We start from the raw sequence: 27254 nt of genomic DNA, 5'->3' as shown, positions 1-27254 counted from the left end.
TGTTGTGAATATATAACATTACACCCATTATAATCGTCACATCAGCATATGCACACATGTACATCAATTACCTGAAACTGGCGATATTACAGGGAATATAACAGAACCTTTTTAGTATTTATAAACAGTTTGCAATAGACAGTACACCGGAATTTGTTTCTCTGAGGCTTTATTGTCTATTTTCATGTGAAGACTTAAAGCAATACTTTCCATCATTTCTGTCCTTTAGCACAACACCAACAAACAACAAAAAAGACTTAACAAGGTCATTGCATGACCAGGAGATGTGCTGATCTGTCAAAAACATTTCAAGGCAAAAACTGAACTAGGAACTGACTGCTTGACTGAGATCACAAGAGCATTTCGTAGAACCAGAGAGTAGTTTTCTAAGGTATTAACAAATCACCTGCATTTCATCCCCCTCCCTGCTCAAAGACCTTTGGCTCTGAGAAGTTTCACCATATTTACATTCGGACCACAAATCTTCAAATGTGGTTTGAACCCTTTTTATATATGTATATAACCCATATATATATGAATCAATCCCTATGCACTAAGTCCAAAAGAAATAAAAGACCAAACGTCATTTGCACAAAGAAACAAAACTGTGACAAGGTAGAAACAAAATGTCTGTTAAGCATGACGGAAGAGACCCTCATGCTTAGTGACCGTTTTGTTTGTACCCAGAGTTATTCTAATGTTTCTCTCCATCTAGCCAGTTCCAAGAGGAATTCACAATAATTCATTTTACATGGGAAAAAAAACACAAAACTTCCTTTGCCTCCCTCACCATTTCAGATGTTTTCCAGCCCATTATGTTGCTTAATATCTCAATTTGTCTCCATAGTAAGTTGCATTTTTATATAAAACATAGTTTTGGTATATTGTTTAACTAAATGAAAACTTTGGAAAAAAAAACCCATGAAACAAAAAAACACCAAAAATCCCCTACGTGTCCTCTCCAGTGTCCAGAGCAACATATCCATGGCATAGCATCAGGAGTCCTTTGATAAGGGTTGGAAGGAGGAGGGGGGGGGGACATGGAGTCCACTGGCTATCCCATCCTTCTTGTCCTCTGTTAAAATGGGAATCATGATGGAAGATGGGGGCTTGGATGATAGGGGCAAGGGTGGAGCAAAGAAAGTTGGAGGGTAGAGGAATTCATCTGTGGGATCGTTGCAGATAGGATGCCATGTCTGGACTCAGAACCTGAGGTGAGATTTGTGTTTGACCATGTATCTGATAAAGAGAAGAAAGAGGGGGAAAAATGAATGAGATTGGCCCATAAAATTGTCATTTATACTTTAAAGAATAATGCTATGTACAAAGTAATGCGTGATGATAAGACTAACACAATCAAATAGATACACACACACACCTGTCAAGGGTTTCCCAAAAGCGCAGGAAGACAGGCCGGTCCAGGTGGCGTCTATGGTGGCTCAGCTCGAGGACGGTCACATCCCACTTCTGCACGTTGGGGTCTGTCTTTGCCTCATCGTACTTCAGATGAAAGGCTCGAACTGCAGGGGGAAAGAGGCATGCACGCATTCGTAATCACAGAGGCGCGCAGGTCGTCACTCTCTATGTTCAACTAAGGTTCACGAGGAAAAAACAAGTACAGATTCTGGACATTCCCACGATGCATTCAAGGTTTTGCTAGCTAGCTACACTAGCAGCTAGTTTCAAAACACATTGTGAAAAAGCACATATAGGACATGACCCATGTCAGACAGAGCTGTGAACTGTGAGCAAAAAGACCTACCTTTTGGCAGATGACCATTTCCAATAGTATAGAAAGGCAATTTTCCTCCAATTTTGACATGATTTGACAGATTGATTCTTTCTGACTGTACAAGTACAAACTGGTACTAACCTGTCTTCCTAAGTTCAAGATGAGTTAAAATGGGTTGGAAATGACACGGGTGGATTTTTGTTCATTTCTTTTTAGCCCTGTGACAGCAGAGGCTCTATGGATCGCATTGTCGGTCGGTCGCTCTGTTCACCACTTTGGGTTACGTGGGTGAAAGTGGGGCACAGGAAGTTAGACTGCAGATTCTCAACAGGGAGACCAGAGTTCGATTCCTGGTGGTGACGCTTCGACAAAATTCAATGTCGCGGGGCTGTTAGACTCTCAGTCTTGTTTTTTGTTTATTCTTATAGACAGAGACTATAAACAACCAAAGAAATTATCGGAATCTGTTTAACCCTGAAGAAAACAGATACTGAAACGTCAGGTTATTTTCTACTACTTTCCAAGGTGAGCAGCACCAGGTCTATACATTGTGAACAGTTAGGTGTGAGTGCATTTTCATGAACTGTACAAGCTGTGTAAAACTTGCAGCTAACCGTGCGCTCACACCAAAAGTGTCATGAGCTACAAAAGCAGCAGGCAGTCAATCATTTTCAATGAGAGCTGGTGACGAGGGGAAGCCGACGCCGTGGCAGCAGTGAGTGGTGCGATGCCAGTGACCAGAGCAACTGGATGAAGTTGAGCTGAGGTTAACTTTATGCAAATTACCAACCTGCTGATAGCACAGTGATAGCACTGAGAGCAGCATTTGAATTTCTCCCCGCTGTAACATCTCGCTATGTACTGAAGTTCATATCAGATATCTGTTCCATATTGACAAGGAGGAGAAACTGACTGTTGCTGTCTCCGGTTTCTCGGAGCTTTATGATCCATCCTTGTTTGTTGTATTGTGTACTGACAGCAAACAACCAGGTCAGAATCCTTATGTGTGGAAACAGACTCCACCAACAAAGTGATTCTGATTCTGATTCTGTTACAATGCGCACAATAGCAGACGGCATTTAAAAAAATGAGTGTTGTTTGGAAATATAGACAAGGTACATTTTGCTTGCTAAATAATAATCAGAGTAAGTTGTTAATTTGACAGTGCGTGTCAGTTAACTACGGACCTGCCAAATAGCTCCTCTACAAACTTGATTGGGCGGGCAAAACCGAACTTGAAAACTGCAGTGCCGCTTGAACGACCCGCCCCCGGGGACTAAACTGCTGTTTTTCCCAGGAAGGTTGATGTGCTGTAGTGCACGTGCACTGCTGTTCTGAGTAACGGCACTCTGTTTTCGCCCTTGTGCCCACAACCTTGGTACAGCAATGACACTATCTCAGATGGCGTAGCGCTCCCTCAGTACCTTACTGTTTACTTAATGACTTACTTTTGGCGAAAATGTCAACTGGAGACCCATCAGGCAGCAGCCAAGGCCAGCCCTTGAACTGCCAGGCAGGACCCTGCACAAAAACAGCCACCACACGATCCCTGCAAGAGACACGCAAAGGTGATGTATACTGAAGACAAGAGGCACTTGAGCTATCTACTGGCCCGCAACACCTCACCATAACATATTAAACATAAGTTATGCTAATGAGGTCATTATTTAAGCTAATTAATGCATAAATCTGCAAACATTTCTATGTCAACATACTCATAACACATGGGTGGCATTAATACGAACTCCATATCTTCAAGCATTGAGGAGTAATAGTAGTTTCAGTTAGTATGCAAATTTAGGCAGCAAGGTTGGCTGGTGGAGTGATTTAAAGTGAAATGTGTATCGAAGTTGCTTTTTATGGTAAACAAAAGTACAATTTATGACTTCTTTCAACCTTTGAAGGAGCAATAAGTGGTGAATGATGGCGAAGAGCCAAGGTAATGTTGGAAGTGTCCAGTAAACATTTGTAACGTTAAGGCAGGGATCTTTGCCACCACTACACCACTGGGAGAAAACACACCGACCAAACTGAAACGCAACACACCATCAGCTTAGCTCTTCAGATGAGCAAGGTTCTGATCTTACACACATCGAGTACAAGGTTTCCTATAAATAACTGAGTCCATTACCTTTATTTACAGTATTTTTCATATGGAAAAAAATAGATTTCAGCAGCTAACTTCAGACAGTTAAGCCACGCAGCCAGCCAGTCACATAAGCACATGAAAGGAAGGCGGGAGCAAAGCCATCAGGGACCAACAGACATCTTTTTTTCATTTTAGACAATTTGGAAAGCGAGCTCTTGTGGAGAGGATGAAACTAGCTGTTCATTATAAGGATATTGAGGAAAGTCACTTGGCACTGCTCAATGTACCTGAGTAAAGTGGGTTGATTTTGTATGTTCCAGTTACACAGCTGACGAATTTGTTCACTTTTTGTATGTTCTAATTAGACATCTTAAGAATTTTCATTATGCATTCATTGTTTCCCAAATGTCAAACGGAAAAAAAAAAAAAAAAAAGTTAAACATTTTGGGAAAATGTGTCTGTTCTGGTCCCCTTAGTCATGGAAATATGAATAAAAATGCATTTAAAAAGCTATAGAATGCCTCAACTAGGACAGTGTTATGTTAGCCTATGCCAAAAACTAGTGTCTATAAAAGCATACAATTGGAACAGAAGGGGTTTTTAGTTGGCTGCAATGAAAAAGCCAGACTGGCTGCGCTGAGGCACCATCTAAGCCTCTTTCTGAGCCAGGAAAAACCCTGTACCGGTGGTGTAAGTATGACGTTTCTATCATGTATTGTTCTGGAGTTATTGTGTTTACAATGTGTCTAGCACATCATGTACCAAAGTGGCGGAGCATAACAAAAATAAAACTGATGGGAAGTGAAACTGAACTGAAACTGAACTGAGTCCCCACCCACCAACCCTCCATCACCAGTGAGTAAAATGAAAAGCTGACCAGTCCTGCGGAGCCAGTTTGAGAGGCTGGTCAATGACGCGGTACGGCACGGTGACGCTGAGTGTCGCCCCGCCAGGCTGGACCTGGTCTTTGCGCCTCTGAAGCAGCACCTCATTGTCCCGCTGGATGCCCTGCTTCTTCTTCTCATCCGAAGTGACAAACCTGGTAGGGAATAACGCAGTCATACGGTCAGAGTAGTTGGAAATATCGGGGCTTGCTTTCCTCCCTTCAGAGGAATCCATTTGCTACTATTCCATTTTTGTACAGTATGAAAAACAAATTCCACAGACTTGAAATTTGCAGAAACTTTTGTCAGAGTTTGTGTATCATCTCATCTCATTGCACCCAAGCAGAGTGTTTTCATATCAGTGCGCATTACATTATGCTTACTGTCAATCACCTGACACCCATGGGAATAAATGGAAGTCTCCACCAAGATATAATCCCTCAAAAACATGTCGCCTTGCAGACTTTATTGTCACATGCATAGCTTATTATGTGGGACATCTGTTAGCTGGGACAGCAGTCAATTTCAAGCTAGGTTTGACACCGTAAAGTCGGTATTTTAGAAACGACGAAAAACAAGTATGTAAAAAACAAACAAAAAAACAAACAAATTACATATGATATGCATTGCAAAATGTTTGGGGAAACGTAAACTCAACGTAGAATGACATCGGTATTCTCCTTTAAATAGCTACACAGCAAATGCTTAATAACTTATGAGGAACAACCAGGCTACTCTTGAGTATCTGCTTTAATAAGGGAAATTGACCCTTAGAGAATATACTGCAAAGATGCAAATTTGGGGCCTTGGTGTGAGATCATAATTTTTTTTATAGTCCATTTCCAGCATAGCTATTCCAGCATAGCTATTCAATGTTGAAGAGTTTCACTTCCAATTTTAATCTTTTCTGGCTCAGTTTGCTTCACTGGGTGACAAATCCACATATAAAATGGGACGTTCTTCCTTTGTCCTCACTCCTTATATCACACAGTATACAATGAATAGTATTGCTGTGAGCAGGTCATGAGATGTCATGCTGTATAATATTGCCATGCAGTAGTCATGTACTGAGTCGCAGCAGCTAACTGCCCAACCGTCACCACCCTGCTAATGACACCACATGATTTATGATTCTAATTATAGAATAAAAAGGCAATTATACCACAGAGTGCATCTGTGAGGGCCTATTGTGTGCGGTTTGTGTGTGCGCATGGTGTTGTCGTCCATGAATACACACCCATTTATTTCACTTTGTGTTTGGGAGGGAATACAAACCTTCTTTTCGCTTTCCAAACCCTTTGTGTAGTGTTGCAGATTTTAATTAAATAAGGCATGCGTCTATCTCTCGTTCTCTCTCACACACATGCACACAAACACACAAAACCAATAACGGGGCACAGAGAGGAAGATAGAGAGAGAAAGATAAACAGCGATAGATACACTTACTTGAGGTCCTGCAGAAGCTCCTTAGCGTTGAGCATGGTGATGAGGGAGGTGGTGCCGGCTGGGATGATGATGATAGGAGTCCGGGACCCTGTAGAGAGAAAATCATAGTAAGAAGGTCATACAAACAGACAGGGGATCGGAGAGACAGTCAAATAAAGGCAGTTAATATGAGAGAGAACAGTAAGACATTGAGTCAGGGACAGTGAGGCACTTTGACAGGAAAGAACAGATCAAGGAAAAAGAGGTCACAGATGCCAGTTAGGATTGACCATTTTCTGCACGTAAATGACAATCGACGAACATATAATGCATTTATACCAATGTAAAACATGCTATCTGAGTGGATGAAAGCAATGTACCTTTCTTCTGATTTGGCGGGGGTCTGGCTTGTGAAACTGGAGGGAAGAGAAAAATGCATTAATGCATACAGACATACATACAGGACATTAACAGTTGATCGAATGACAAAAAAACAGGAAACAAACCCTTTGACGACGAGGTCTCACAAAATTGATTTGCTGTTTTGCCTTTATCGAGTTTTTTGTTTTCAACCATTTTTCCCACCAAGGACATGGAACAGCAATTACTTTTGTATACAGAACATTATCCTGAATTGCCCCAATGATCACTGAATTGCAATGCTATTATCGAAGGTATGAATGATCCCTAAGAATTGACTTATTGGAGATACCTTGTGTGGAAAGCTAAAGTAAAATCCAATCGTGGAAAAAGGAACAAACTCAAACAAAATACAGAATATTCACATGGAAAATACAACTGTGAGGATACAATCATACCAAACACAATTTTCAGCAGAAGGTCATTTTGTGCTGCAGGCTGTTTTCCCCATTTACACTGCGAGCGTTCCATTCATGAGGGGTGAACATCCGCATTCCTTTCTACAGACTATCTTTTATGTAGGCTCGTTTATCAAACTGAGCTCATCTATTAATCCACATCAGTGCTGTGGTGAAAATGTGCCACAGTCTGCCTGTCAGGCCATCACTCACGGCACAGACTGATTGCGCTCTCTCTCTCTCTGGCTGTCTCACACGCACACACAAACACGCACACACTTCTTTACAAAGCTACAGAGGCGGTGCAGCATCTCGGGCCGGTGTATCGCCGAGGAGCGGAGCGGAGCGTGTGATTCATCACGCCGCACAAAGACTGCGATTGACGGCTTGGAGGGAGGACGTGACCTCCTGTTCTCTCCTCTCACAGTCCCTGCGGAGGCCACGGGCGGGAGCTGTGAATGACTGATACTTGCAGACAGCTGCCCAACATTGGCCGACAGGCAGCGCTCAGAGGGAAGCCTCTCGCGGCTCTGACGGACAGGACTCTCTAAGACCCGACGTCTGGGCAAAAATCACATTTTCCAAGCGGCCTCAAGTCAGGTCAAGGTTACAGACGGTAATGACAGAATAAGTGAGAGCAGTATCGCACGGCCAGAAATAGTGTATTGTAGTCTTTTTAGTAGAGCGAACCTTACTGGTTTCTTAAACCAATTCCCTTTAATGAAATGAAAGTACAGCCTTAGGACAGAAGGCAAACATGTGACAGTTTCATCTAATGTAAGTGGCTTAAGAATTTAATAATGAACTGATGAATAATCACTGTATGCTGTGAAACCATGACTTTTTCCAATCAGTGGTTTGAGGAATAAAATAGCACAAGCCTGCCTGTGAAACTGCTCGTCGGAAGAAAAATAGTGGCATATTTAATTTTTAATGTTTATCCAGTGGAGGGATTATCTGTGCTCTGACAACTTGAGAAGGGGGATGTCTTGAATAGACAACGAGATGGGAGTGGAATACGCATGACAGAAAAATTGTATTAGACTATGGTAAAGGAATGCTTCTTCCATTCTAATATGCGTGTGTCTAGGAAACCTGTGCAGTGTGTTTAGTGTGACCGCTCGGGGCTCGGCGGGGTGGCGTGGGTGGTACTGACCTGGCCGAGGGACGGGCTGCAGCGCCGGGGTCTGGGCCTTCCTGGCAGATGCTCCTTCCTGGGAAATGCATAGACACACACACACAGCCCAGGGTCACCTACAGAAACATACTATTCGTCTTTAATCCAGAGAGAGTTGCAGCAACATTAGGTAAAGCTATTTTTAGTATTCCTGGTGGCGTGTGTGGGAATCTAAAGACCTAACCCTATGGATAATAGTGAATAGTTCTCCAACTAGTGGGCAACACTTGGAGGCAGAGACATGTAGCCTATAAAAAGTCGGAAGGCGTTGGTCAAGTAAGAAATGTAGATAAAAAAAAAAAAAGAAGTTCCATTTAAAGGCTGCGACCCTGTTTCCATATTCACTGAATTCTCCTTATGAAAGATTGAGGTTTACAGTCCTTTGCTGATTGCTGCTCATCCTCCCCCATCTCCCTCCAGGGCACTATTGATTTTCAATAGTAACCTGGGGGGTTAAAGGCGGCCACACTGAGGATCACAGTCTAGTAGCAATCCATCATCCAATGACATTCCCACAGGCCGGAGCTCCGGCTCACAGAGGAGCTTCAGAAACATGCAGACCTGGTTGGCCTATGGTCAGGAGGCTTTGCTCGACAGTCGATACAGCCACACAATCAGAAGCAGCAACAAAACTCGACATAGCTGTGTCAGAAACTGAGACCAGACTGACATTCAAGTGATTTCTGGGTTGTTATGGGTTATTTTGTAAAAAAAAATATGTACAGAAATAACAATAATATAAAAGATATACTGAGGTTTCCTGGACGTACCACATACTTTTATGTTCAAATTTTCACCTAAATGTATAACATGTTGTTGCCTCATCTACAGGCTGAGTAAATTTCATTATCAACCCAAAAATATGTGTAAATTCCATTTTCAGTACATTGTATCCATTTTCCAGCACAAACAAAGAAGTGTAAGGAAGTGCTCATACACCCTGAGGAGCCTCCAAGCTCATGGCGTGCTTATGCTTACTTTGAATATTGGTAACCTATCGTTCCCTACAACGCTTGAGAGCACCAATATTTTCTTTGAATTGGTGGCTAAAAACAAGCATCACTGAGTAATAAACATCTTAGTTGTTGTGTCAAAGTTTCAAAGCTCGCCGAAAAGTGTTGAGAGCATTTGGCTAGAGTAAAGATATTGCCAAAATCCCAAAAGGGCAGGTTTAGATTACTATGTGGCCATTTTCTGTTATTGTGCTCAAGAGGTCCCATGCAATAAATTATTCAAACCATGTTTCCTTAGTCAAAATAATGAACTGTGTGTGAATATTTCATAAGATTCATTTAAACTGTCCTCCAGCATCAACAATTAAAATTCTTCTGGAGAAACTAGTAGGCAGAGTCTCCATGCTGTCCACTGATACCAGCACACATCTCTCCTGCCTGGTCCAAGCAACTCAGACAATAAAACCACTGAGACCACAGCAGCTTTGTGCCAACGCAGAGTTTGAGAGGATCAGTTTTGAAGTCACCACTTTTAACAATAAATATTAATGACTTCTTAACAAAAGAACCTTAACTACCAATAGGCCTCTGGTCTCTTCCCTCCTCCCTCCCCACTAGCTGCAGGGAAGAGTGTATCAGCAGCGCTGCAGGATCACTCTCCATTGTAGGCTAACTGCTTATCTGCAGCTCAGCAGCAGCCTGGGAAAAGCCAGCAGCGCCAATATTACACACTCCACCAAGAGATCCTCTGCCTTACAATATAGCTGCATTTATGAGATTGTGAGGTGAAAACAACCACCATCAGGGACATTCCAAGCCAACTGTGAGTCAGACTTTCATGGTGCTGCAATAACACACCCACACAACGCACGTTGTGTGCTTGGGCTACGTTGCTCAATCCACCTGGGCTCATCTGATCCACCGAGCTCAATCCACCTGGGATGCTGAAGGAAATTTAGTTTATCAACTTTCATCATGAATTTGGAACTTGGAAGAAGTAGAGACATAATGAATGAAACAAATATTCAGGTAGCATGGGCTAATTAACAACTAGTTTTCTTCTGAGAATGGTATTTGGCCTTGCCATCTTTAAATCATTTTGACAGCACTAAATGCATTTAGGTATTGACTGGCCATTGGCTTATTTTCCTACAGTAGGTTGTTTCACATTCGACAGTATAAGGTGTATACACAATTGTCAACACTGAATTTTAAAGTTCTCTGTATTAATATAATCTAATTATCTACCTAAACAATCACATTTCTGGTTGGTGACAAAGACACTATGTATGATATATCTTTGACTTGCACAAGCAAAAGTCAAATTCTGGATAGAAAAGTAAATGGAACAGGCAAATCTGAAAGTTATAGTAATCATTCAGTATGTAAGAGACAGGCATCGGCAACAGAGATTATATTATATATCATATATTATATTATCATTATAAGATTTTACCAAAGGCATGTTACACCCCACCCGCCTCGAACAATGGACTATAATAACACGTGGTGCCACTGCTGAAAAAGAGCAAGTAATGTGGTATATTGCAACTAAAGTGTTGTGTAGTATAATCACAGCAACATTAGTTTCACAAAAACATAAAACAGGTTTTTTTTTTAATATGTTTTGCTTTTGCAATGTACTCATTGGGCAATCAGCAGCTCTGCACACAACAGACCTATGCAAGTGCTGAGCTGAAGATTTTTCTCCCTTCCCCTCTTACTTCACTGCACACAAAACCGAGATATCGGTTCTTCTTCCGCTTTCTGGAGGGTGGGTGTGAATACAAATAGGTCAGGAGCCCAACCCCCCTCCCCTTCCAACAGAGCAGGCAGCAACAGCAGCGGCGGCAGAGACAGCATGACGTGTTGGGAGAGCGTACTGCCACCAAGCCTGGAGCTGTCCATCATGAACAAACACACAACACACAGTGCCGCCTCCTGCTCCTCTTCCTCCTCCCCCGCTGTCTTCACCCCTCCAGCCCTTCCTCATAAACGCAGGCGGCACAACGATAGCGCACAGCAGAGTGTAAGCGACTGTTGAGGGGAGGGGAGGGGGAGAGAGACCGAGAGAACAGAAAGGAGAAGAAAAAAAAGCGAGAAAGCACAGGGGGAGGGAGGTTAACGTGAGAGCGTGTGAATCAAAGAGGACGAGCGAGAGGAAACAAGGTTCGACGAGGCAACGGGAAAGAAAAAAGAGGCTAGGAGCAAAACGGAGGAATGAAGAGCTGCTCAGAGGGAGAGATGTAAAGCTGAAGCACACGCAGCCATCCATAGATTAAGCCCATCTAGCCACTGCTGCTTTGATATATGAGAAAACGACCGGAGAGGACAGTGAAAAGACCCAGGGTTGCAGCAGACTGTCAGCCACCGACTCGCTTCTCTCCTTTGCCTGGAGGCAGCAGCGCGGCACCGCTAGCGCCAAGCCTCGGGGGACAATGCGCTGAGGCAGATGGAGAGACTGCAACGCTGGAGCTCTCCAACACATGTTCTGTCCATGCACGCACGCACACGCACGCACGTATGTGTTTCCTGGTAGAGAGCTACGAGTGCCTGGAAGAGGACCAGAATAAATTTCACCATGACTAATAAACCAATCAAGAGCACTCTTTCTCTGACTGACAGAGCCAGATGCAGGTTGGGTAAGCAGGGGAGGATTTCACACCCGTTGTAGAGGAAAAGGATGAGGACCTGAGCCATCGAGACCGAGCTGGATATAAAAGCAGAATGTGATTGGGCCAACAGCACAGTAGGGGGAGAGAAGAGGTTACACTGTATATAACCAAGAGGGCCATCAAGGTGTGAGGATTGTAATGCACATCCAAGGATGGGTGACAGAAAGAGAGAGCAAGTGACTCAAGCCGAAACAGGTGTGTATATGCTGTGAAGGCTCAGAATACCAACTAACATCAAGATAACGCTCGCTTACGTTGCAGTCTGTGGTGCAGACATTATTCATGCTACAGAACGGGCGCAGCATAAGATAATGATTCAATATGAGACCTCAGTTTGTATATGGCATGTGAAGGGTGTGCCTATGCCTTGAAAGGAAATGCTGCTTTTCATTTCTGACGCATCCGCGAGAGCCCAACATAAGTCTTTTCAGTGCTTCTGTGAGCTCTCACAAACAGCTCTTTGTCTTGTGGGGGTCCTTTAAGAGGGTAGTGTGTAATTCAGTAGAAAGTGAGAGAACACACTCCACTCCAGGGGGCTAGCGGCACACAAACAGTACATAGGCTGATCATTCTACAGCCGTTCCTTATCTGGATTCTGCTCTGTTACCAAAGAAAATGCAGAGTTGAGAATATAGGTGCAGATGCTAAATACAGTCTCATGCTAAAAAGGGATAGGAGGCAAGATTCCTTCATTAACCAAATAATTCAAGATTCCTGAGGCTTGAAACAACAAGTTTAGACAGTGGATGGACAGTGTTATGATAGGATAATTCAAGGATAATTTACATTAGTAAATTATCCTTGGATATTTGTAACTTGCAAACTCCAACATGCATTTCTCATTGCAGTCTCAAGAAGGAAAACAAATACACTTTGCATGACTATATTGGGTCACCAGCATCCCAAACAAGTCTAAGTCATTAAAATGTAATAAGAACAACTTTAGCCCACTTGGCTTGCGTTAGCCCACTGATGTATTGAAATGCATCGACTGGTGGCCATTGTTTGTTGTTGCCAGATGGATGATTATGATGTCTTAATTGAAACCTTTATGCAGTAGAAATAATTCATGCTGCCCAGAAGTTTTTCATCATTTTCTTACATTCAAAACTATTAGTGCTCTAGCTATTGGCATGCCACCTGTGGTAATTTGGTTAATGTTATGAGCTCTGAAAATGTTTTGACAGTACATTATTGGCGTTTTGACAATGCAGGGATCTCTCAACCACCTCTCTGCACCACCTTGAAAATTTCAAGCAAAGTTTCCCATCAGTCAATTACAAAATTAATCCATGTGCTAGTTTGATCACAGCATCACAGCACCAACTTGTCTAAAAATCCTGGGGAGAACCGTGCTGTCTTCTCAATTTGGATACCAAATTCTAGTTACTTTGTATATTTTCATCTCAATTTGAAGCAATTCCCATTCATGAAAAAGACAACTTTCTGCACACACCCAGTCGAGGTAGCAAAAGCAGGTTCGTTTTTTGCAGTTCAATGTATCCTTTTGATAATTTGGCCATGGACTACATTTTGCTTTAAATTATCCAGTACAGAACAGTATAGAATACATAAGTGACTACTACATAGATATGGTAATTTCTGAGGCATCCAATCAACCTCAACGCTGATGATGGCTTATTGCTGAAACGCGTCCGTTGTTTGTGCTCTATAGCTGCCCATTTAATTAAACAGACAAAATGACATTATGAGTGCTGGCTTTCCTTTCTTCATCAAATCAACCTCAAACCAACTCCTGCCCCAGTGTGTAAACAGATAGAAGACAGTTATTTCTCCCTACTAATAATCCTAACTGCACAAGAAGCAACTGCTACAATGATACAAGGAGAGATGGCAGAGGGGAAAAGGATCAAGGAATAGCAACACTTCATAAAGTAGTTTTAGCATTGATAAATAGGAACAAATTATCACTACCGATGTAACTTGTGTGATAAGACCATGTGAAAGTCTGTGTTCATCTTATTACTTTAATATGTGCCCTCCCCTCTCTCCTACACATATAGAATTGCTGGAGATTCAACATGAGAGCTGGCTCACACCTCAGAGTGGACTCGTCAGACAACAAGAAAGTGATTTACAGTGACACACATGGAAGTGCAACACCAACACTGGGTATAAACCCTTGGGAGACCCACCACACACATCACATTGTCTCCAGGGATCAAGGATTGGTCAGAAGCTGCTGACGACCGACCTGACAAGTGTGACCACTGTCTGACTGAATTAGTGGTGCCATACCGCCTCCAGACACCATGCAGTGGAGGCGACGCCATTGCTGCACTCATATTGCAGGACTCCTGTATCTCCTCTCACTGCTTGGGGTCCTGGTCTTTCTGGTCCATCAGGAGTGGCTGCCTGGGCTCACAGGCACCCCGTGGCGGAGAGGGCATCCTGTGGTCTACGGGGGTGGGGAACTACACTCCACCAAAGCCAAAGGGAACCTGAGCTCCCGACATTCTCTGTGGAGGTTTGTGATTGTTCCCCAGCCGACTTTCAAGACTGACGCCAACATCAGCTCCCGCCCAGAGGACGACGATGACTCCCCCCAGGGGGAGATGGGTCTTGAGAACTCTCTGGCAGCCAATGCCAGCCAAAGTGAAGAGGGAGGCCTTAGTGGCAAGCTAACGCATGGGCCTCACCCTTATGTCATTAACGAGCCAGACAAATGTCCAGAGGCCCAACCAGCACCATTTCTGGTGTTGCTGATAGCCACTGAGGCTCGGCAAGTGGAGGCAAGGAATGCCATACGGCAGACATGGGGGAATGAGAGCGTTGCTGCAGGCCTAGGGTTCATCCGGCTGTTCCTGCTCGGGACAAATGAAGGGGAGCTGGGACACTTACAGCAAAGAATGCTAGAGGCTGAGAGTCGGAGGCATCATGATATCATTCAGCAGGACTTTCTGGATGCCTACAAAAACCTGACCATAAAGACCTTGATGGGGATGAACTGGGTGGCAATGCACTGCCGACAGGCCAGCTATGTCATGAAGACAGACAGTGATATGTTTGTCAACACAGAGTACCTCATCCACAAGCTGCTCAGACCGGAACTGAAGCCCAAGAAGAACTACTTCACAGGCAACAACATGAGGGGCTTCGCGCCCAACCGAAACAAAAACAGCAAGTGGTACATGTCCCCCGAGCTGTACCCAAGCGAGAAGTACCCCACCTTCTGCTCCGGGACAGGTTACGTGTTTTCTGGAGACTTGGCAGGAAAAATCTACAGAGCTTCTCTAAGCATCCGGCGTCTGCATTTGGAGGATGTGTATGTGGGAATATGTCTTGCCAAGCTACGGATCGAGCCCACACCACCACCCAACGAGTTCCTGTTCAACCACTGGCGGGTGTCTTACTCCAGCTGCAAGTACAGCCATCTGATAACGTCACATGGGTTTCATCCAAGCGAACTACTTAAATATTGGCATCACCTCCAAAGCAACAAGCACAATGCCTGCATCAATTCATTCAAGGACAAGATGGCCAGGCTGCACCCAAACAGAGTGACTGGAGAGAAACCGGTTTGATTAAAGTCAAGTTGAAATAAGGCTTATGACATTACAGTCAACTCAAAATGTAGATGTTTTTTGGATACAACTGAAGATTGACATGTCTACACTTGTTCCTCTGAGCTTGATATCAAGGCCTGATCCACACTTTATCCACATGGAAACCCAAAAGAAACATGAGTTTTGCACAAGTGTTGTGTAAAAACAAACAATTGATAAAGTGCTCCCAAATTCATACCAATTCTGTACAAACAGATCAAATTTGTGTATAAGCCTGAATCAAGTCACTGGAGAGTTTATGTATACAAGATATATTTTAAAAAAACAAAGAGCTGGTGAGTGTTTGACAGCGTAACAATGTAAGGTCTATGTCCTTCATACATCTGTGCGCAGACACAGGCATGCTCAGAAAGAGTGTTCAAGGTACTGTTAGTGCCAATAAAGAGTCATACTTCTGTATCAAATGGTCAATGTAGTCATTTCACAATGTCAGTTTCGACATGAAGTTAGCTGCTAGAGACTAAGGTTGCAATAAGACTTACCATACATGTGGGCATGTATATGTATATACAGTTTATATGTGTATTTATACAGTACATATATCCGACAGTCAACCAGATTTGTAGGCTAGGGATTCAGCACAGCACCGCCATATTTAGAGAGCTATTTGCCTTTTCTTTTAAGAAAAACAGCAGTCTTTTGAGATTCAGAAATTATAGTAGTCAATATTGCAATTGATATTTGATTAGTTCTGCAGTCCTAATAGATCCTTTAGCCAATTCCACTGGACTGTTGAGGACTAATTCTGAGAGACACAGCCAACCTCACTTATTGATAAGCAACCAATCAGTGTTAAGAACTCCTCCCTGACAATCCACTTTGTCTACAGGAGGGGCCAGCTTGGCTTCAGCTAGAGCTACACCCTGAGGGGAGATTGTTCAACCCTTGGACATGAATACAGTAGTGCAATATAATTCATTATAATGAAAAGCTTGTGAGAGAATGGAAGAAGGCAAAGTTTGGTTTTTGCTCTTGTATTTCTTTATCAAATAATACGCATACTTAGATAATCACTTTGTCATATATACATGGCATGCTAATTAATCATTTGTTAGTACCAATTACAACTCATTTATTTTCTGGCAAATTATTTAATTTTGAAACCCTGCATCTGAGCACATTGAAACTGGACCAAATGACAATTTATGAATGAGCCCTGCCAGAAATTCTTTAAGGATATATACAGAGAGGGCTTAGAAAAATCAACTAGCTCAATCTAATCCTGGGCCAAAACAGTGTTCGGAAAGAAGAGAAAGAACAACATTTGGCTTTAACAACGGTAAGTGTCAGCGAACATGTGCTGGCATGCACTGCACAGTCACACCTAATCAACTTGCACCTTAAATTTGTGCTTAGATTATTCACTTTCTTATTTTAAAATGGTATATTTTACTATGTCCTGCCCAAACCTCCCAAACACTATGTTCATGTCTGAATTCTATTTTTAAATATAGATTCCGCATTTCGGTCTACATTTTCCAAAGAGTGGCAGGCATGTGGCCTTACTCAGTGACAACATGAGCAAGTGGAAAATGAGTAATTATCTAGCATAAGAATTATCAATTTAGCCTATACTGACTTTACACTCAAATCTCCCATGACATCAATAAAAACTGCAAAGATGTATGTATGTCCAGATTAAATTCTTATATAAGAGATCGTATCACAATGTAAAGTAAGGGATCATATCACAATGTAAATTAAGAGATCATATCACAATGTAAATCTTGCATTTCTCTTTGCGAGAACATGGAGGCTGAATAGTCAACCATCATTGTGACCTGCAGTGGGAATATGTAGGCACTAACAGCATTCTAGCCGTTTATTCTTGACTGGTAATCAAAACTTACAAACAGGTAATTCTGGTAAACTTTGGACCAGAACACAGAAAAAACACAGTGATTTGGGTTGCAATAGTATGTATAAGCAAACTGTTGGAAGTAATTAGTGTCACTATGGACTCCCAGGGCAGCTGGGTGCGTATGATATGAATTCATATGGGGTATGGGGGAGTAAAAATGTTCTACTACAGTGAAATATAACTACATAATTTGTATATACGTATATCTCCATTTATAGCTCCAAGTATAGACTTAAAATATGTCTGAATTCCTGCGTCCCATGAGGTTGAGGCCATATGGATGTTATAGACTTTACCTGTCAGCAATAACAATTTCACTGCTGAACACTCTTTTTTGATAAATGATTAGCTTCCAAACATTACATCAAACACTCCAATCCTGCAACTTTAATTTCCAATGTGGTGGGGACTGGGGAGGATTGAACAGGCAAATGCAGAATAACAGTGCAGAGCCTCTGATACCTTAAGGCTGCAGAGGGCATGCGGTCAAAATGACAAAATTGTGGCCAAAATGACTGGCTGCGTTGGAGTCATGTGCGAGGTCATGCACCTGAAATTTGGCGGTGAAAACGTGGATGGTGCCACAGCGCCTACGTCCAGCATTGCCTGAATGAAGAGGAACCAAACTACTGGCAGATTCTGGTGGGATTTTTCTTTTCTTGTTGGAGAGCTGAATCTTCCTACAGCGCCACATAAGCACTGGAGTTTTCAGGCACGCGGTCGTCATGAGAAGCGTGAGAAGCATGAACACCAAGGTAAATAAACGGCACGTCTGTGGCTTTCGCACATCTAGGCCGTAGCCCTTAGTCTCCCCATAACACAACCAGCAGAACAGCAGAGCTTTGGTCTTACCGTCACCGACTTCAGCGTCATGCCGTGGTAGGTGCCCATGGTATCAATCTTGAAGCCCTCCGTTTCTAAGAAAACAATGCAATATTTGTGAGTTGCAGGTTACTGGCAAAAAGAAATGGTTTGAGTAGTAAGTGTAATATCTAATAAAAATAATGACACAACATTATGTTACAACAAAGTTGTAGGACCAGTCTTACTTTGTTGAGTGATAGTAGGTGATTAGCATTATCCACAGTGTATACTAAAGAATTTGCATGAAGCACTGGAGTGAATGATCTACTGGGACAATGATGAGGTTGATTCGATGATTTTGGTGTCCATGGGTAAGTTGGTAAACAGGTAAGTTGGTAAAACTTGGTAAAACTTGGTATATTCCTTTAAGGTCACAAGCACTCACAATTCGACTCACCCTCTTTTCCTTTGAATCGCTCCTGATCGTATCTGTTGTAGGCAGCTGGGACGGGCTGTTTGTTCCTTATGGACGGGTCCTGGAGATGACATATGATATAATTTAACACAAACAAGTAACTACTACATGTTTGCAAATGCACTCTAGTCAAAACTTAACAGCCTGTTATACACTCACCACTGCTTCAAGGGGTTAAATCATCATTGACCTTTTCTAGCTAACCCTCCAGTTAATTTCAAGCTCCATTTCTTTGAGAAATGACACGAGCAAAAAGAGGCATTAATAGACTCTATGGTATGACCAATCCAGGTGCTTAATGGGGTTTGTCATGGACATCATTTAAATCTTCAAAACACACCACAGTGAATTCATTTTTGCAGCACCAGTCAAAACTTTAAACAAATTCTGCCTTTAGAATATCTTTGAAAAAATTATCTGTATAACATGATTGTTCTTTACTGGCCTTTTCTTTTCATAATCACAAGTATTCATGAATGTGACAAAAACTGACTCAAAATGTCACTGTATTATTATATTGTTTTATTAATCAAAAGGATATAATCTGAAATGCAACGTGCAGAATATCCATTTGCAGCAATGACCTTGCAGCAATAGCCTACAAACTGCTTGAAGAAACAAAGCAACAGGCCACAAAGAAGCATTAGCCTATTAGCTATTGAACAGATCTTTATCCTTAATAAGAAGTATCTTAAAATCTGCAAGTAATGGATGAGGAAAGGCTTCATAGGGGTGCTGTTTGTTTAGGTCTAGGCAACCAGCCATGAACTGAGGTTGTTGCACTTATTTTGCCTCAGTGCGAGCTAACTCCTCGGCCTCAATCTGGTGATGTGCTGGCAGATGAGTATTTCAGTTAGTTGTCGTTGTGCAGTGGGACACTTACTGCTTACATACTGCCATTTTTTGCTCACAAATTTGCCAGTGACAGCATAAAATCCAGTGTTTGTATGTAGCACTTCTGAGGTGACTCAGCAGTAAAATAATTTTCTCAGACTCAGCACAATCAGGTTTACTCGATTCCTACGTGGGAGCACCTCTATTACAGCCAGTGTGTTTGTTGGTTCATTCAACGCTTTTTGTCATGCGCAACGCTTAGGAGAATTACGGTATGCACCGTTTAGGCCACGCAAAAACCCAATACCCCATTTCCACCTGGTATTAAAATGCGATCTGCATCCAGATATGCTATCCAGATAATAAACAATCCGATCACGCCCTTTGCATTTACATCTGGTATTATATGCGTTTTCATTCTGTCCGCATTGTGACCAGATCATTTTTCATGCGCACTATGCCAAGAAGGCGAGTAGATGGGAGATGGCATTGTCTACAAAAACATTTGTGTCTGGTTTAGGGTCATTAGACGTGGTACTGTACAGTCACAGTGCATGGATTGCATTTATACCTGGCTGACTGTGCCTGAAATCCAATCACAATGGGAGCCAGCCAACCTCCATAGGTGGTCTGGCAGATCTGGTCACATTCTGTTCCCAATGTGTGCCGTGTATGTTTACACCTTGCATTAACATGCATTTCTCCTTATCCAGACAAGTTATCCAGATACATATCCAATTTTAATACCAGATGTAAATGGAGTCTAAGAGCCCTGCATAAGGGAAATACAGTGTGTACTGATACCAATACAACTCACTTGCATATTGAGATTATGACCAAGATTAATGTTTTTCACCATAACATTTCTTTTTTGTGTCTGGTCTCACTTTTAAAAAGTCTGCTGCATTAAGGTGAGCCAGTATGGCTTATATATAATCATTTATTTAATTGTTCACACAAAGCAAAGTTGTGATGGAACAGCTACTAGTACATTTGATGTTTGTTGATTGATTGTTGATTTAATGTATGTGAGATAGGCGAGGTATGCTGTCCTTACCACTTGAGTGGCGTTCTGTGCTGGTCTCTGCTCTGGTGCTCGCCCTTCTTCTCTGGCTTTCACCGACTGAAGAATGGCAAAGATGTTTTTGGAGAAGTTCTGCAAATGAGAAAGATGATGTGACGTGATGAGTTACACATCCCAACAAAAAAATTGGTTATCTCTTTGGTTTCATCACCATTTGGTGCAATACAACAGGTGAAATACAACTATTTTTCTGTCTCTGGCCAAAGATTGCATTGTAAACAGATAGTAAACAAACAGAACTCTCATGCATGGGATAAACCTGGAGTTGTTCATTTGGACATGAATTAAAAAACAAGAACATCTTTTACCAAGCACTTTCAAGTACACAGTATACTACAGCTGAGGACACCTTGATGTAATACTGCCATCTATAGGCACATCAGAGCTCTAACATGACATCCTGAGGTGAAGTTGGCAGGTAAGGGAATCCTTTCTCCAAGGTACAAACAGAAGAGTGAAATACTTTAAAAAAGGATAATTCTGTTTTTTTCCAACCTATTTTCCTAGTTTCTACCATCGTGATGAGTGCTGCTGTCCAACACACATCCACAGGGCAAATACACTCTCTAACAGCTGAACCCAAAAAGCTATTAAAACTAGGGATGGACCGATCTGGATTTTTGGAGCCAATACCGATTGCCGATATTCTGCCAGCCGGGGGGGGGGGGGGGGGGGGGTCATTGGAGTAGAATATAATTTTGCTTTCCCTAATTATTCTATTCCATTTTATTAGGTCGAACATAAACGTTGATAAAGAGCCTGATTGTTGAATATCTTTGCGTTTTCTAAATTACCTGCAGCCTATGCAGTGATTCAGTTGCTTTTTCATCCACTGTATTACATAAGTCAACAAACACTCTATTTTGTAAATTACTGACTGGAGACAATTTTCATCTTTAGCCTAATTGCCAAATAAATAGGCAACAAAATATTTGGACTCAAACTTTGCGGGAGTTGCTATTGCATTTAAAGTTTGCTTCACATCAAGAGCAAATATTCTGCCCAGCCGCACCATTCCCACCCCGCAGGTTTGCCCTCTGTTGATATGACAATCCCCTGATTTAGTCTAAGAGCATATTCTATAACCTACTTTTTTGTCCATGAAGATTGAGACTTTTTAATAATCATGTAGTCCAAAGAAATATGAAGTCTAGAAGCAAAAACGAATGGTGAATTGACAACATCTCTGCTTTTTCACCGACAGTCTGTTTCTCTTTTCATCAAGGATATGCAAGGCATTTCTGAACAGGCACTCGCTATCCACACACAGAACAGTCATATTTAAGCCGACCAATTATTATGGTAGGATAGGCTATTATAGTAATAATTCACCCAAAAATGAAAATTCGGTCATTAGCTAACTCACCCCGATGACAAGTCGAAACAATATGTCCACATAACATAGGCATCTAGTTTAGAGTTCCAACAAGTGCAAAAATGACCACAAAAGTGCAGCTCCTGCAGCATAATCCAAGTCTTCTGAATCCAAACGATTGCACTCTACGTCAAAAACTCCAATATTTACCTTGTTATCTAAGATTTCCCGCACTCACAGAGCTGCAGTCACCCTACAGCGATCTGGTGGTCTTGCTGCCTTCACGTGCTCCAGGTAAGCTTGTACTTCCAACATATGGAGTCGTAAATAGGCTACAACTTGTAGCCAACGTTAGTTCAAGTACTTTTTTTCTGCCTGAAATTATAGTGTTTCCGACAGCATTTGAATGCAGCATCAGCTTGCTGCTGCTGTAGTGATGGTTGCAGAACAAGTGTGCAAATCTAGGTGATAATGAGATGAATATTGGACTTTTGGAACCACTGTGCAATCAATTGGCTTCAGAATGTGTGTATTATGTGGCGGGAGTTGTTTGGAGTATTTATATGGTAATTGAATCCCCTTTTTGGAACTGTAAAGAATAAAGCACCGGCAGAAGGCTGACACGGAGCTGCGTTAGCTAACTGGCTGTTTATTATGTGGATATACATGTGGATATACATGTGGATATACATGTGGATATACATGCTTGTCTGTGTCTCTCTCTCTGCCGACAGAACAGAGGGCTGTCAGGTGGACTGAGCTTGTGCATATGCATCAAAATAAACAGCGATATGATATAATTGTATAGATTCTACTTTAGCTTCAGTTAGCTTCAGTTAGTTTCAGCTTACATGCATGATATTGGTCAGCTTGCTTACTGTGTGGGAGAAACAGGCTCCCGATCTCAGCGGAGAAACAAGATGGCGGAGAAAGCTAAACTTAAATTTCTGGTTCTGTGATCCTTTGATGTGCCACGTGCCACGGCCGACCAATGGTGTAACTTGATCACTCAGTCAGTCAGTGACAGACATTCGCCATTTACAGGAAAAAATATTGGAAGTGGACAACCATCAGCATTTGGCCTTCATAATCATTGCGACGTAGTATGTTGAAACCGTCCTGCAGCCACGTTAATACCCATTTCACTGACTGTATGTTATACATTATACAGTACTGTCAGTATGGACAGTTCTCCCCAACAGGATTTTGTGCAGGACACGGTCATGAATTATGTTTTAGGGTGGAAAACTTGTTGTAGGGAAAGAACACTGTGACTGGATATGATTGGCCTGGAGTTGACTCTGACCTTTCCGGTGCTCTGGAGAATGGTGGTCCTGGTCCTCCAGACCCTCTCTCGGCTAACAATATCCCTGGTGACATCCACCTCTGCGTCCACAAAGCTCCTCTGCTTCAGGGTGATGTCGTCATCCAGATCTGTTTTGATAGTGGAACGCTTCTTGGCCATGATCTTGGCCTTGATGGCAGCGATCTTCTCCACCGACATGGCCTCAGACAGTGATCTGGACACAGGAGGAATGGTTTGATCATGTAGATAGCTCAGTACTACAGGAACCCATCTGTGGGTGCCAGTGTGCAGCAGTTCCACAAATACTGTTCAGTCCGTACTGGAACTGTGTGTGCTGTATGTTGGATGAATACCAAGACTAATCCCAATGGTGAAATGATTTACTTTGAATATCTTGTTATTACTTAATCAGGAAAGCATGTTATAGGCAAATGATACTGGGGAAAATCCATTCTACCTGATCTGGTCAGTTTGCACAATGCCTTCTTTGTGGCCCTCCAGACGTGCAGCCAGACGCTCCTTGTCCAGACGCACTCGTTCCTCATCCTTTAAAAGAAAATGGTAGTGCACATGCTGTTTAACAAACTACACAGATCTTGTCTAGATCAGTCGAAGATATACACACTGCATCTATAGCTAATTTGAATTAGTTATAATCCGATGTGAAATTGTTATAAAGGCCCATAAGAACAAAACAAAAGTGTTAATCATACTTTTGGATTGTTCACTTTACCATCAGTGACTGATTCTATGTGCAATTTCAAGACAATCAGTGAAGCATGGGGGGAATCAAAAATCATTAAATCTGCAATGCTCTGATTATTTCCTTGTCTTTGGGCTGATTGTGCTCTCACTTCTCACTAAATGCTCCAGAGTGTGATGCAGCTGCACCGACAAGGCGGGGGAGAGAATGTGATTAAAAGTTATTGGGTGTTGAGTATTGAGCGATTCTCAGTCAAAGATGTTCACGATCAATTTACCTCAATCCGCGGTTTTTTGGCTTCAGAAGAAACTTCATCAGCTGCTCTTTTGACTGAGGAGCAGAACAAAGCAACAGTATTATTTCACTCTGCAAGTCCAAGATGGTTTAGTCAAAGCTTCCTTGATGAAAGACTACTCCTTTTATAGAAAACACCTTTAACTGTGAAAAAAATAACTCTGCAGTGCATAGCAGTAAAGGCTTTTACAATGCTGTGCATTTTACATGTATTTAGTTGTATTGTTAGTTTCCACTATTAATGATTGATCAATGCTCAAAAAATAATACATGAAGCTAAATTAAGAGGTACAGCTGGTTCTTCAAACCTCCTGTAACAAACAAGGTTCAAACATACCTTGTGTTGGTCGTTGCAACCCGATTTCTATGGGGGCGCTTCTGTCAATACTTGTTGAAGTAGCTGTGAGTGGAAAGGAAGTAGAAATTGCATTAATTAGTCGCCCATCGGCCCAACTACAAGTAGGTTCCTATTGATAAGGCTCCATCAGTGAAACCAGTCACCGTCACAATGTTTTGATGCATCAACAACTATATGAAATGGGGACAACATGCAACAAACTACATTACTGCAAGGACACACATTGGGCAAATACAATTCTAAAGACTCAAAATACTCCAAAATACTACTTACAACTCTCGCCATTGAGATACGACAGCAAGCCCTTTCGATCAGGTCTTCTGACAACCGGGATGTTCTCTGTCTATAGAGAATATAAAATCATGTAAACAAACACACTGTCAATACAATTCCAGATATATTTTGAAAATGTCAGGAATTAGGCCAGTTCAGTCATTAACCAAGGGCCAAAAAAACAGGCAGAGTTTGTGCTCAAATTGATGAGATTTAACAACAGTGACTATATTATGACAGATTTACTGGCAGTGAAAAGGGTACGACAATGTGGATGATAATTCCAAGTCACTTACTGCAGCTCTTCGCACATAGGATGGATGAGGGAGATGCACATTGTTGAGCAAGAACAAGATAGAGTCTAGAGTGTAGTACTCTTTGGGCTGCCCCTCTTTTCCAGTTCTGGGGATAGAAACACACACAAAACGGTTCCCTAAACTTAATCAAAAGTGTAGTTTAACCGGTCGTCCTTGTATATAACTGTATTTGTATATAACTTGTATATAACAGATTGATTGCAGGTTACAACATGTATGTTTATATAAATTCAACACATGTTAATCACTAGAATATGAAGTAACTTTCGTGGTCAACTTAACGCATCATCATGACATTCAGAACATCACGTAAATACGCAACTACTGTCCAGTTAGCTAACGTACTAATCCAAGTACACGAGAAATAGATAACAATGTACTACAAGATTAAAGTTGTTTTTTTGGCGAAACCATTGTAAATAACACTTATCGTTGCCATTATGGCGCAAACACAAGTCTTCCCGAGTCCAGAACCCAAGAGGAAATAACTTGCACCGCTAGCTAGCATCACAACATGACTGTAGCAACTTACGCTACATATCACAAAGAAATACCATCAGCTGGAGTTAAAGGGAGATATGTGATCTTCATAACGACTACCAAAGGAAGCACTGGGCCAACAGCACAATGCCAAAGTACCGTGCAAAAGCAAGCAGAAAGTGCAGAAAGTTTGAAGTACAACGAGAGAAGTAGGATTAGCATTGTAGCAACTGCTAGCTAGCAAGCCGCCCGCCGCCACTAGCAGCACCAGGCAGAGATTAGCTTGAGTTGCGGGCCTACAGAAGCGATCTGTATATCCTCTCAACATTGACATACCCCCAAATTATGTAGTTGGTCTTGACATTTTTTGGCCAGGAGAACTCTCCAAATATAACTTCATCTCCTTTAGCGACTATTTCCTTTTTCTGGATGTTATACTGACGAAGAACACTCAACACGTCCGCCATCTTCACTTGTCTTCATGTAAGTGTGTTTGCAAAGACCCCAATTATCAACATCATGTGGCCTCGCAGGATGCCTGATCTCAGTAAAGTTACATTTTTGACCTGTTTCCCTTGAACGTATACTGTATGTCTATAACGTTAATAGTCCAAGAGTGCATATATTTATTTTATATTCTACTTTGCTCATGATCTCTTTCACTGAATGAAGGCTGATTGGAGAGTTTTCGCCCATATCCAAATGCATATCTATGCCAAATCACATTAAATTCCGACGTGCTGCCTCAGTCATTTTCGACAATTTAATTTTTCAGTGTCTCTTAACCTGCGCAAGTGCTCTATAGACCCATGAGGAACAAGTCGTCTCTTCACCTGAGGGTGGCAGGGCACAGCTGGTAGGGATTCAGTGCCTTGCTCAAGGACACTTCCACAGGGTGGACACTTAGGTCAAAGGGATTGAACTCCTGTCCATGAGGAGATCAACTCTTCATGGGTTCATTTTTATTTAGAGGCTATCGCACACACTAGTGTGTATAAAATATGAGGGGGAAAAATATAACTGCAATATGGCAAAAACATGTTTATTAAGGGTATATGGTGGAAATCAAGTTGAACTATCTCCTACAATATTAGACTTTGGACTACAACATGTAGCATCAAGGATCATATAATTACAAATATTGTCAGCCTTTGTACCATTTGACATTTGTCAAAACACCTGGGGCAAAACATTGCAAATAATAATAGCATATATGGACAAAGTGCAACATGTATTACAAAAGGTAAATTCAGTTGTATCTATTACACTGGGAAGGTAGCAATTACCCATTTTAATTTTTGCATCACTAACATTATTACATTGCTGTAAAAAAAACAAATACAGAAACATTACTGAGCTAGCAGCTTCAGTCTTAGTAAACTGTTGTTAAATAGCTTTGACTTGGCCTTTGTGAACATAATACAGCAATAGAAAAAGCCCATTTATGATGCATAGAAATCAGACTAAATGACGAGAACAAGTTTACTTACAGTGAACTCTGACTTATGGTCCCAATATTGGCATTGCTGTTTTCAAAACCCAAAATAACCTTCATTCATCATCTCACATTTTAAGAGCACCAAGGGTATTATTTTACTAAATAAATTTCCCAAGAGCAGAAGAAACAACTCAATTTGAACAAATTAAAATACAATATTGGTATAGGAAAAATAAATAGATTAGCTAAGTAAATATAAAAATACATACATTAGCTAAATACACCAGCTAAGAATTTTGACTAGGCCATAGGCAAAAGCCACACATCATTGGGATTTTAGACTATTACTCGCCTGTAAGCAATACCTTTCAA

The 27254-nt window shown here is 41.8% G+C and overlaps 2 protein-coding genes across 2 annotated transcripts; one reads left to right on the top strand and one right to left on the bottom strand.

Moving 5' to 3' along the window:
- Nucleotides 1-42: 42 nt before the first annotated feature.
- On the bottom strand, nucleotides 43-25918 carry cdc73 (cell division cycle 73, Paf1/RNA polymerase II complex component, homolog (S. cerevisiae)). The gene is made up of 17 exons (XM_071523241.1): nucleotides 25781-25918; nucleotides 24944-25049; nucleotides 24648-24717; nucleotides 24354-24416; nucleotides 24000-24052; nucleotides 23477-23565; nucleotides 23020-23233; nucleotides 20372-20470; nucleotides 18463-18541; nucleotides 18054-18118; nucleotides 8105-8162; nucleotides 6511-6546; nucleotides 6152-6239; nucleotides 4699-4860; nucleotides 3181-3281; nucleotides 1379-1520; nucleotides 43-1239 (listed from the first exon to the last, which is right to left on the bottom strand). The coding sequence occupies exons 1-17, from the start codon at nucleotides 25909-25911 to the stop codon at nucleotides 1203-1205; spliced, it is 1593 nt and encodes a 530-aa protein (XP_071379342.1). The 5' UTR covers nucleotides 25912-25918; the 3' UTR covers nucleotides 43-1202.
- On the top strand, nucleotides 11174-15727 carry LOC139647361 (beta-1,3-galactosyltransferase 2-like). Its single transcript, XM_071523242.1, has 2 exons — nucleotides 11174-11948; nucleotides 13778-15727. Exon 2 carries the CDS (start codon nucleotides 14027-14029, stop codon nucleotides 15296-15298), a length of 1272 nt encoding a protein of 423 aa, XP_071379343.1. The 5' UTR covers nucleotides 11174-11948; nucleotides 13778-14026; the 3' UTR covers nucleotides 15299-15727.
- Nucleotides 25919-27254: the final 1336 nt, after the last annotated feature.

This window comes from Centroberyx affinis, unplaced genomic scaffold, assembly GCF_046629955.1.
Source record: "Centroberyx affinis isolate AG114_WGS23_722 - 3 ecotype Tasmania unplaced genomic scaffold, CSIRO-AGI_Caff_v1 ptg001078l_1, whole genome shotgun sequence".
NCBI lineage: Eukaryota > Metazoa > Chordata > Actinopteri > Beryciformes > Berycidae > Centroberyx > Centroberyx affinis.
Note: the sequence above shows the minus strand (reverse complement) of the source record. Positions and strands in the feature narration are given on the sequence as shown.